At 40.9% G+C, this 12,645-nt stretch overlaps 1 protein-coding gene across 5 annotated transcripts in view; it reads right to left on the bottom strand.

Annotated features, from left to right (window-relative positions):
• The window catches only part of KCNMA1 (potassium calcium-activated channel subfamily M alpha 1), a 686,137-nt gene that overhangs the window by 27,907 nt on the left and 645,585 nt on the right, over positions 1-12,645 (bottom strand). For 4 of the 5 annotated variants that reach the window (XM_025049379.1, XM_025049380.1, XM_015592253.2 and 1 more), the window contains 2 exons: positions 8,503-8,616; positions 3,666-3,796 (listed from right to left, as the gene is read on the bottom strand). In XM_025049379.1, the coding sequence (XP_024905147.1) occupies positions 3,666-3,796; positions 8,503-8,616 (245 nt within the window). Of the gene's footprint in view, positions 1-3,665; positions 3,797-7,643; positions 7,725-8,502; positions 8,617-12,645 lie in introns of all 5 variants that reach the window. The other variant, XM_025049381.1, reaches the window with a different exon arrangement.

The following is a 12,645-nucleotide window of genomic DNA, read 5'->3' as shown; positions in this document are numbered from 1 at the left end:
AAAGAAAAGCTTTATTAGAAGGGATAGTACACTTTCAGATGTAGAAGTGGGCCTGAACGAGAGAAGCGTGGCTAAAAGGCCTACAACTTTACCTTATTTAATCATCTCAAAAATCCTATGAGGTAGGTACTATTATTATCCTCATTTTAAAAATGAGAAAACTGAGGCACAAAATGGTTAAGATTACACAGACAGTAAATGGCAGTGCTGGAATCCACATCCAAGCAGTCTAGCTCTTGAGTCCATGACTGATCTAGGTGGAACTTAAATTGGGGGTGATGGTAGAGGGAAGCAGTGATTATAGAAAAAAAAACATCTGAATACTCATGTGCCCATTTCAACTCTAAATAAAGAGAGGCTTCCTTTTCACCTTTGTATATGTAGCAAGCTGGTATCATTCTGAAAAATACATTTCACAGTTGCGATAGTATTAGAGGCATATATCCATAAGCATAATGATTCCCTCTCATCATGTGTTTCTGCTGTTGATTTGCAAGAGAAAGGCACGAGGCCATGCCTGCAACATCCCTATCTATTCAAGGAAAGCCTGTGATGAATCAAAACATTCTTTCAACAAATGAAGCAGTAAGCAGCAGGAGTTGAGTTTTAAAGGACAACATTCAGGGAATGTTTAGACATATGATTAAAGGGCAAATTTTGGGAGGAGCGCTAGAAAAAGATCATCGAGATCTAAAGAGATTGTGTGTGTGTGTGTGTGTGTGTGTGTGATGTTGCCTGTAAGAAAATGACTGAGATGGAAGCTTACCTCTGGCTCCTGCTGCTCGGAGGAGTCTCACTTTCTCAATTTATATTCTCACCCACCCTTTCGGTTCTTTCCAGTTACTGCCTTGGTCCCTGATAATCTATTATATTATATATTATAAATATGAAGGTTGGGGTGGAATGCAAAGAAATCACAGGTAACATTTTATCAGGTCTAGATTCAATTAGATCTGTTGAACCAGACCCAGGTCAAGACCTCACTGTGAAACTTGTTCATTCTAGACAATGAAAAAAAGGCCTGGAATAATTGGTTAGGCATTTGGTTAAAGATTTGAAAAGTCACTACAACTGGATCAGTTAAATATGTCTTGCTTTAACACTTAGACCAGGTTTATTCATATTACTGCACAAAAGATTAGATACTGTAGGTGAAGTATCTCGCACAGTTCTGAATCCTCAATAAATGATGCTGCTGATAATAATTACAATGACAGTTACTAGATTCCTGACACTCTCTTTTCCCAGGCTAGAATTCAGAAGTGCTACTCTCAGACTATTGTATCCACATATGTCTTGGCTACCCTCTCCCAAATACTTTAGTTTGCATTTCAAAGGAGATTAAAAGACTTTTAAATCTTTTAAAAAAACTTTTAAAAAAAGTTTGAAGACTTTTAAAAGACTTCAAACCAACTCACTTTGATATCTCCTGAGTTTCTAAGAACTGACTCCCTATGCTGCAGACAGATAGCTGTGCACTTCAAATCCAGATGTGGACCCACTCCCACCCCATGGCCACCATGTGTCCCCGTAGCTTGCAGAAATGGAGTTCTCGGAAGCTTAACATCAGTTGTACTCCTTGGAACCAGGGCTGGCTTTAAGGGTGTGTGGCCTGTGCAGTGACCCAGGGCCCATGCTCAGGAGGGCCCCCGGCTTGGTTTAATGCTCCTCTGTTACCGTTTTAAAATTTTTACTAATTTATGAAAAAATGGCCTTGAAAATTATGTAGCTAATCCTACCTGAAATATACTGAATACCTGATATGTAAAAACAAATAATTTTCTAAATTTGAATTTCAAAACATTTTAATAAAGTATTTCCTAATTCTGAAAAAGTTTGTACTATAAACAGTTTAATTATTTCTTAGTGAGAACAGCCTTCTGTAATCCTCCTTATTAGCATCAGAAGTAAAGTGATATTTCTAAAGCGATGAATTACAGAAATCTGAAACAGAATTTGGAGACTATGAGGACCATTATAGAGAGTGTGGTGGTTTAATGAACACATCCAGTATCACCTACCATTCCTTCTGGCTTGCTTAAGGAGTTTGCCCAAACCAAGCCTGACACCACTGCAGGTAGAAAGGTTAGGCTCAGTGTTCTCAGGCCATTAGGAAGATCATAAGCCCTGGGAAACCAAGAGTGTTCTTCCCTAGGGACTGTATAATTCTTCTCCTTGGCTTGGAAAGCAGCGGTATATCATGGACTGCAGCCAACCTTAATTCAAATGAATGTTATTTCATAATTATTTTTAAATCCATAATTCTGATTTTTAACAAAGATATGCTTACAGTTGGACCACATTCAGGAATATAGAATAACCTAAATTAGTCTTAAAAAGCTTTATGTTTTTTCTTTCTTCAAATAGAGGTCCTTCTGGGATTAGCTTTAATGAATAGATGAGAATTGTGCATAATTAGCCTATCAGTTGTTTAACACATTCAGGAGAATAGGCTTTTTAAGCACTTTAAGAAATGTATGTGCATAAAAACTCTCTGAGCTATGTTTATGGTTTTAATGTGTTCAATAAGACTCCTTTTCACGGATTCTCCAAAGGTCAATGTTTATCCAGCCTATGTCTGGATTTCCACAAATTGTGAACTTGAGAATTCCAAAATAATTTGTTTTTTAAGTATTTATCCAAAAACTATTTATGAAGTGTTTATTATATGTTTCAGGTTATAATCCATTCTAATGTCTGCTTTTGGCTTTTACAGTTCAGGATGGCTCCATTAAACTAGGGCCTACCTTTAACTTGTTTTTGTCTTTGGCCTCAAGGGTGCAAAAACAATGCCACCAAGTTATAAAAGAAACCAAAGATGCTTTTGATTCTTTTGCCAGCCCACTCTCCACTCTTTGCCACTACTTTAGTCCTTCCTTGCAAAAAGAACAGGCCAGGCCTGGCCCTCATGCCTGGTCCTCCCCCAAAACTAATGTCTCAGTGACCGGCAGTGACCTAGGAGTCATCCTGGACACTTTGTTATCTTCTACCTTCAGCTCATATTCACTCTATTCCCAAGTTCTATTGATTTTACAGAAACACCACTCAAATCCATCCACCGCCCTCCAGCTCTGCCAGCTCTATCCTAGTCTAAGCTCTGAGAGCCTCTGACTCTGCCATCTTGCCTCCTGAACCATCCTCCACACCCTAGCTGAGGCAGTCTCTTGTCACATCACTTGTCAGCTTGAAACCCTTCAATGCCTCCTCATTGCTCTTAAGAAAAAACCTAAACCATTAAAACGGGTTCAAGGTCTTGCAGGTCCGACCTTGCCTTGTCCCTCACTTACCGTGGTCCAGCCACACAGGCTTTCTTTGGCTTCCTTGAGACTGTCATATTCTCCTAGCACAGGGCCTTTGCATTAGCTTCTTTCTTCATGGGATATTCTTCCTTATGATTTCCACCCACCGACCTCCTCCCCAGCCTTCTATTGCTCAGATTTTGACATAAAATGTGGATTATTTCTTTGTGGAAACTTTCTCTGATCCGGAGACCAGGTCAAGTGTTCACCTATATTTATACATAGCCTTCCTTGCACTTTCAAGAATTTATAATCAAATATTTATTTGCATGACAGTTTGACGAACGTCGGTATCCCTTTTCAGACCGCGAGCCTCTCGTGTGGGAGGTTGGAGGTGCTCCCCTCTTTTATCCCGCACCCACTCACCGCACTCATGAGTGAGTCCAGGACGCTGACGGCAAACGCTGTCCCACATGCAAATGGCTGCGTGAGGTACAGTTCTGTGTCGGGGTCATCATCATCGTCTTGGTCCAAAAACTGAACATTAGTATCATTCACTAGAAAAGCGTAAAATAAGAATTAGCTCAAAAGACCACACACAGGCAGTGAAGCCAGAGAAAGAGGAAGCTAGTGGTTTAGAAACACTAAGAAGTCACTGAAAAGAAAAGAAAAGCATGGGAGAAGCCATATGGATCTGGGGGTGGGGGTCAGTGGGACTCAATGGACTGCTCCTGTGTGATCGTTCAAGTTTCCGAGGCCTGGAGAGCAACAAATTCAAGCAGGCTTGCCCCACGGCAGGCTGCTGGAGGACTAGTAGACAGTCCTGGTCAGTCCTTTGGTATAGTTTTAGAATCATGACCGAAAAACACCCTAAAGTGTTTTTTGGTAGCCAAGTCCTTTGAGAGATGAACATATTTCAAGGATGAGTAGCCACAAGTAGCCATGCTGGGATGGTAAGTTAAGCCACAAGGAAAAGAAAGTGAAGAGCAATTGACTGGGAGCACAGCAGAGGCAAAGAGCAAGGAATTCACCCACAGGCATGACCCGCAGCCTGCCTGGCATTGGGTCTGAGTAGTGGCTGGTGTCCCGGCCCTGAATCTGGGCCCATATCCGACAGGCCCTGGTTAATACAAAGGCAACCCCAGGTGGGATGGATCCTGGGCTGTCTCTGGCTGCTTGCTGACAACGACTTGCTCTGCATCCCGAGGTGCATAGGGACGCCCACGTTCTCCCTTTCCCCTTCTAAAAGGTTCAGTCTTTTCTGTGCTTCAGCTCAAGCAGATGCAGCATTTGATGCTGTGTTTTATTTCCATCTGAGGATTCCTCAAGGACTCCTCTGGCACACACATGCAGACTGATTGACTGTGTCACTGAGATGTCTTTAACTTATTAAAAATTAAGTGACAAATTAATTTCCATTCCCATCTTGGCTTCAGAAATGTTCAGTTTTGCAGAGCAGGCAATAGCAGGGAGAGTGTGTGGTGGAGGAGGAAATGAGTGCCTGTGATTTCTGAAGTAATGCTCGTGCTTTGAGGAAAAGAATAAATGAGGTTTCCTTTTTCTGATTCCTTTCTAAACATATCAGCAGCTAATTTTCTTTCTTAGAGTTACTGTTGTTTGTTTGTTTGTTTGTTCCGAAAGTAACTTTTTGGATAATATTTTTTCTTAACTTTTGTTTTTGTTTATTGTATGAGGCAGAATTCTTTGAGCTGTTCTTCCAAAGTTTATCACTTCTGGGTCCACATTGTCTCAGCAGCACTTGAATTACAGGCTCGTGGGTGAAAGTACAAAATGCAGGATGGACAACTAGGCTTTGGAGCCAGGCTCCACACTAATTTTCTTGTGCAAAGCATTCTTCTCCACCTTAGTTTCTCCCTCTGTAAGATGGGGAGGTAACAGCAGCTCTCAAGAGGCTGTCAAGAGGTGCCAGTGAGACTGTGCTTGGTGAGCCTGGCCCAGCACCTTGATAAATGTGAGCTGCTCAAAGGATAGCCTTTCTGACATCACACCTTTTGTCCACCCACTATGTTATGGAAATGCCCAGCTTCCTTCCACTCCTCTCAGAAGCACATAGGCCTTGCTTAGGGATCATTCTAGGGTCAACTCGTAGCTTTCCTCCTCTCCCTCCATTTACCCCAAAGCATGTTATGGGTCACAGCTCAGTCTTCCTGCTTTATGAATCAGGAAATTTCAACATGGGACAACATGCAGAGGGGCATGGTTTTAATTATTTGTAATAGCCAAGGAGGCATGTGTATGGACACTCCAAAAGAAACAGCATCTATTATCTTTTTTCAAGTTGATGGAGAAAGGTTGGTATGAGACTTGGCGGGGAAGTAGTGACAAGTAGAAAGTGATGACTCTAGATTTTTAGCAATCTAGAAATTTGAGACACTGGCAAGGAACTCCAAGGCATAAGCCAAGTTTCAGTAAAAATCCCGCATACTGTTCTGTGTTACCCTGACTTGGAGGGAGAATAGCCAGTGTCACCCAAAGCCTATTTCACAGACCAGTATTTATGTAGGTGCTTTAAACAATCACCCCGAAATCTGTGAGGTTAAATACAACTGGGAAACAGTCAAGTTGAACAGCTTTAAACAAATTTTCCCCTTGTGGAACTTATACAGGCCTTTGACCCACAAATATCAGTTGGGACTCTCCAAATGGATGAAGACTAGAATATACTACAGCGTTTAAAAAACTTGTTTTGATCTTCGCATCGTCTATGGTTTTCAAAAGGCATTTTACTGGCTTGGTGAAACGCAGAACACGTCTCAGAACACGTAGATAAACAGTAAGTATTTGTGGGCACGCAAGAAGGCAAAGTGGTCGGAGGATGACGGCGTGATTGCTAAAGGTGGTATGATCACTGGAAAATCAGGCTCACGTCAGAAAGTAAGGGCGATGGGAACACATGGAAGGTTCTCTGAGCTCATGGAAGACATCCGGTGAGGGACAAAGGCTTCAGGAGATTCAATGATACTCATAAAATGCCTGAATTTTTGCCTCAGATTTGCGACATCAAGTCTTTCCTCTACTCTTCTGATCATAAATCGAGATATCCCAGCTAGTTGGCAGCATGTGAATTCCAAATGTAAAAAAGAATTTCCTGGCAGTGATGATTCTGAAATGCTTCTAAAGGCTTCTGAGATGGGGATGTTTGGATGAATTTTCCAACCAGAAGTCTGGGCTGCACGAGCTCTCTGGGTCTCTTACACTAAGGTTCTGAGGAGAATAGTCCAGAAGCCTAGGCTTTTAGCCAACTTCTCTAAACCCAAAAAAGACCTCTTCTGCTGCTGGGAAAAAAAAATAGTGCAATACTCCTTGACCTGAGTGAATTTGTCCTGATAAATAGCTACGTCCGCAATAATGCAGTGCTGAGTGGTGGACAATTTATTCCTTAGTTTTTAGACACCTAGCAAGCAAGATTACTGTGTTAAAAGCTGCTATCTTATTTTGAAATATATTTGGGGGCCAAGAAAATGGCATGTTAGTTTCATTTGAGTCATTTGAAGGCAGGTGCTCCCCACCTCTCTATCCGCCTCTCCATTGAGAAGCACTTTTGCTGTCTCTATTTAGAAGATCAATCCCCGGTTCTGAGACCAGCTGCTGAGGAGTGCCTTTCATGGAGTTATTAACCGAATTATGGAAAATCATGGAAGGGTTTGACAAATGCAGTCATAATCAAGCCCTTCATCTTCCTGATGGGTCCACTTTAAATCTCCCAGAGAAGGCCCTGGGCCAGTGGGGTGGGGATCAGAGTGCAGAGCTGTGCCTCAGTAGCTACTAACCTCATCTTTGGCACCCTTCCTGAAATCTGGCTTTAGTAAGAAAAGTTCCCCTGGGAGCTAGCTGCTTTTATGGCTTCAGAACCAGAGCTTCTGAGAAAGGGCCTAGTATGAAAAAAAGGCAAATAAAGTCAGAATAAAGGAAAATAAACAGCTGGAGGGAAGGCACTGTCTTGGGTTTCTTATCTTAAAATTTTTATATTTCTCCTTTGACTTCCTCTGAGAGCTGTGAAGACATGTCAGTCATACTGACAGTATGTTGGAAGAGGACTATAAGGGAGAAGGCGGGAGAGCAGGGGGACACATGGAAAAGAAAAAAAAAAAGGCCCAGGCCAAAGAAAATGAATTAGAGCAAAGATGCTTTGAAAACAACGGCTAGGTCAGATGGGTGTGATCAAAGGTTTACTGATGCTATGTGGGGAAAAAAATCATTAAGAAAGGCCAGAACAAGACAGTCGATTCCAACCAGAGCCACAAATAAAACACATTCAAAGCAGTGCCAAGGGGTAGCCTTTCTGTTACAGCCGGTGAAATAAAAAACAAGCTGATGATGGTTGGAAATACCAACAACAGAACAAAAGGAGATACTGATGTTAAGGAAAACAGTGCTTCTTACCCAGTTCAGTTATCATTAGAATGTGTGTCCCACTGTTTTTTTCCTGATTGACTGATACCAAAGGCAACTTGCCAGGTTTAGCTAATTGGATACAACATTTAAGGGTTGGGGAAAGGGAGTGGAGGAAAGTACAGAAAAAGACAAGAGTGAGGGAATAACAGAGGAAACATTCTAAAGTAAAGAGACCCAGGATCAGGACCATAGGAATCAGTATTTGTCTTGGGAGGCGGAAACCACTGTGCAGTTTTGCAAGTTCACAGGTGGTAGCAGGGAGTGCCATGGCCAGGTTAAAAGTTGGATTCCATGGCCAACGATCATGGCACTAATAACCCCATCATTTTTTGGACCTGAGTGGCACTCACTGGAAATGGCCTTTGTCTGAGAAGTTCGAGGATAGAATAAATGTAGAGTCCGGACATATTAGTCTAATGTTTCTCCCCACTTCTGAAAATGGTTTGGCTTAGACCTGAGGCTTCGCACCTCAGTAGGGGGTTCTGATTGTAGGAGCTGTCCAGAGCTGCTGCCAGCGAAAATTACCAAGAGTCCATGGACTATGCCTTCCCTCCCTCCCCCCCTTTCCCTAATTAATGCCCCAGTCTCAAATCTATCATCTCATACGCCTTAAAAAAGTCATCAGCAGGAGGTAAACTGTCCATTCATCTCAGAGGAAAGATAGATCAGTTTTCCATTTGATAACCTGATAAATTTCCACTCATACTTCTCTCCGACCTCCCTCAAAACAAACCCCACTGGAGCCTACTATGCTGAAGGAACTAAACAATAGGCCAGCCTCCTCATATCCTATATGGTTGGAAGAGAGGACCAAAAAAATCCACCCGGAGCTGACATTCACCCCTACCTAGTTCAGTGATGATGGGGATGTTGACCCCAGTCGTGATGGATGGCTGGCGTAACATCCCATGCACTGGGCTGTTGTCTGGAGAAGATCTATCCATTCCTGGAGGCGTGAAACCTATTGGGAAGGAAAAAGAGAAGGAAGAAAAATCAGAGATGTGGAAAATTTGGAAATAACGAGAGTTCAGAGTATTAATCCAATCCAGTATGTGTGTGTGCGCGCATGTGTATATGTTTATATATATATATATATATTTGTATATAATGCATGATTTATAGGTCAACAATTAGCACTCCCAGGATAAACTCTGATGAGTTGTTTTTTAGAAGGACAAACTGGAGATTGTTATAAATAACTCTAACCCACTTTGATAGTTCCCTAAAAACCTGTCTATACCAATTATTGATTTTTTTCTTGCTCACAGAGATTTGTCCCCCTCTCTCTCCAGGCACACATGAGAATTATATCTAAGTGCCTCCGTGAACTTAGATATAGCCATGTGACATAGGAAATGCTCTGGCCCATGAAAGATGAACAGAACAATGTTAGCATCACTTCTGGTCCAAGTATTTGATCTACTGCTTCTCTTCCCAGGCCATAGCAACTGTGGGAATATGAGTTACTATGAAGATTAAGGCTGGGCAGCAGCCCTATACAGTACCCTAGACCCACAAAGCATTCTGAGTGAGTGAAAAAGCAATATGTGTTGCTTTAAGACAGTGAGATTTGTTTTGTTGCTGTTTTCGTTACTACAGCATAACCTGACCGGTCCTGCTATCTTAAACCAATTGATTGCTTATTCTCTTCTCAGTGAGTGACTTAGCCTGGCCGAGGGGAGATGGGAGGAAATCTGCTCAGGGGCTTTAATGACGAATTTCCTGGCTCTTAAAAAGAACCACATAGGGAGAGATTCTTATTTAATCCCCTGGACATTGCTTTTGTGCCTGTAGTGCCTGGAACTGGGCAGCCATCATCCAACTAGGATAGGCACCAGCTGAGGACAAAATCAGCTTAAATGATATTGACTGAACTGAATGATAGAAAAATTGAATGACAGGAAGAACTGTCCTTGAGTTTCTGAATTAACCGGCCCTAGAACCAAAATTAACTGACCTCGGGACTTCTTACTACATGAAATTTTATAAATATGTAAATTTTATAAATATATAAGTGAGATTATAATACATAACGAAGAGACCCTGCTGCATTTGCCTCTTGTTCATAATGGACACTTGAAATTCCCAGTGTGCCTAACACAGAAATCATAAAGTACATGTGGGCACAGTAAATTGGAAAGCAGACTACTTAGTTTTTGATTTTTGCAATTTGGGCTTCTTTGGATCTCAGTCCCAAATCCCAAGTACATATTACAATGAGGTTGGCCCAGCCATAACTTCAAGTTTAGTGAGGGTGAGAAATCACTCCAAATAGGTTGACTTTCTGCCTCTTTAATGACGTGCACAGAGACATAAAAATATGAGACATTTATTTATCTCATACATCCTTTTGGTGAAAATTAATTTTATCAAGTGAAGCACATCAGCTCTATGCTGGCTGCAAGGCCCAATTTGCTTCCCCACTTAAAAGACAGGCGGACACATTCACTTGGGTTTCTCTTCTTTGCCCTTGATGGATATTTATATGAGCTTATCATTGAATTACGGACTTAAATATACAAAGTTACTTGCTAAGTTCTCGAGGACAAAATTCCAAATAGATTGTATGACCAGATTCTTGACTTACCCTCTAGTAATGTGACAGACAAGAGCGGGTTGAATCTGGCATTATGGTATGTGTGAAACTTTATCAGGAATGAAATGACAGGTGCTCAATAACTGCTTGTTGTTTTGGAGGTGCATAATGCATGAAGTGCCAGAAAAATATAAAAGAGTTTGCCTGTTTTCTGCTCTTCTGTGTATACATTTTATACTATTGAATATCATGCTTTCAGAAAGAAAAAAAAAGTTTTATTTATGTTTCATCCCCTTATTGCACTTAATTTTATTCTTTATATTGAGATACTGTGCACAGGGTAAGTAATTTTAAATGAAAGTGCAGTGTCCATCTTTCTAAACTTTGGAATGTTTGTTTTTTAGCCAACCATATAACCAATAACACGCATTTTAAATGCTAGCTGTTTTCTTCCCCTAGAATAGTGAAGGGGAAAACTAAACTGTTTTCATCAGAAGTTTCATTCAAAAAGCATGAAAAACTGCAAGTGACAGCTGTGCAGATTCATTGGATATGACGTTTTTGAATTTCTTCAACTTGACAAGTAAACACCTTAAATCGGTAATGCTATATGCATAATACATGGCCTGTATTTTGACATCCATCATCAAATGCTGACTTGAGAAAATACAGGTTTTACGTCAAGGAATAGCACCCATAAAACAGGGAGAAATGCAGGTCACACGGTATTAGCAGACTGTATTTCATTACAGAACCTGCAACAAGCCAAAGTGTTCTTTTATTTTATCTTATTTAAAAATTCCATTTTCAGCTGTGAAAAGACTCAATTCCTTTGCATGAAACCTTCATTTAGAAATGACAGGCTTGCTTCATAGGCCTCTTTCATTTTGCTTTCATATTCCATTTTCCCCTTCAATCGCCAAGCCTGGTTCCATTAGCATCTGCAAACTGACAAACTATGGTAGGTGTCCAAAGACATCTCTCCATTAAAGGTCCTTCTCTCTCCTACACATGACCCCCAGGAACGGGGTGCTTTTGTTGGCAAGAAAACTTCAGCAATTATAATGTCGCTTTTTCTTTTGATACTTTCTAGACACACATTTTTAAAAGCAAAAAGAAAGACAAAAGAAATAGACTTCGTCTTTTTTCCCCCCTTTTGTAGAGCTGTGTTAAAGATGAACAGAATTTACTAGCATCATTTTACTTAGAGGCCCTAATATTAAAAAAACTGTAGTTGGAAATGGCAGGACTGACCCAGATTCCCTAAGTGACCTTGGAGAGAATAGAACTTGGGCATCTTTCATTTGAATGAATGAGGCAATCCAGCCTTTGATGCCACTTGATGGCATCTACCCCATTCATCACAGCAGCTGTTGATAAAGGGACAGGCCTAAATCGTGTCCACATTTCTGATTGTCTTGATCCCCACCATTGTCTGCTGTAGTAGATACATATGTGGTTGAACTTTAATTCTCTCTACATAAAACTGCACTCCAGTTCTGCAAATGAAAGCACAGGTACATGGAACATACTCGAAGGGTTCTAACCTACTAGAGACTAGTGAAACTGGGAAACATTCCCTTCATTAGTTAAACTAACACCTGAGAAATTAATTTTAGAAATGACCACTTCTTTTGGTATTAGAGAGATAGAACAAAATATTCTCAATCAGGAAAAGATTCAAGTTCAATCATCTACGGCCTAGGTTCTTACTGAGATGCTCTCCTGTTTCTTTAGCTGTGTCCTCGTTGCTCTCTGTTGAGCATGGACATGGGAGGCAAGCACTGGGCTAAAAATGACTTCCAAAGACTATCTGATTTCCTTACATTGAGGGCCCCTCCCCATTCCAGTCTTCAGGGGCAGATGTGACCAGCTTTTGTTATCTAGTCAGTTCCTTTGCCATCAGGCATAAATGGGCCCAACGTTGCCCCCCTGTGAAGCATGCACACTCCATGTCCTGTATGAGAACTTTAGGCTACAGAGCATATATTCTATTTCTTTAAAATTCCTAGATCGGCTACAGAACACCTGGCCCAGAGAGAAGAAACAGAGAGGGAGAGTTAATAGCATAGATTTTGAAGTCAAATGTCTTGGGTTCAAGTGCTGGCTCATCTACTAATTTGTCATGTAACTGTGAGCATAGCACGGACTTTCTCCAAGCCCCTGATTCTCTGTCTGTAAATCGAAAGTAACTCTTACATAGGGTAGTTGTGAAGATAAAATCAAATGATGTATTAAAAACATTTACTATGATGCCTGATATGAAGGAAGTACTCAAAAATGTTGACTACCAATGTTAATATTTTACTAGGTACACAATAAATATTTGTGAATAGGCACAGCATCCATAACCACCCCTCCCCTATGAACAAAGAACTGAGGTAGCTTTTGGCAGATTTTTAAAAAAGACATTTTTACAAACAGAAAAATCATGGAAAATTAATAGAAAGGCAA

This window comes from Pteropus alecto, unplaced genomic scaffold (genome assembly GCF_000325575.1).
Source record: "Pteropus alecto unplaced genomic scaffold, ASM32557v1 scaffold155, whole genome shotgun sequence".
In the NCBI taxonomy this organism is placed as follows: domain Eukaryota; kingdom Metazoa; phylum Chordata; class Mammalia; order Chiroptera; family Pteropodidae; genus Pteropus; species Pteropus alecto.
The sequence above is the reverse complement of the archived record's forward strand: the minus strand, read 5'-3'. Positions and strand labels throughout refer to the sequence as shown.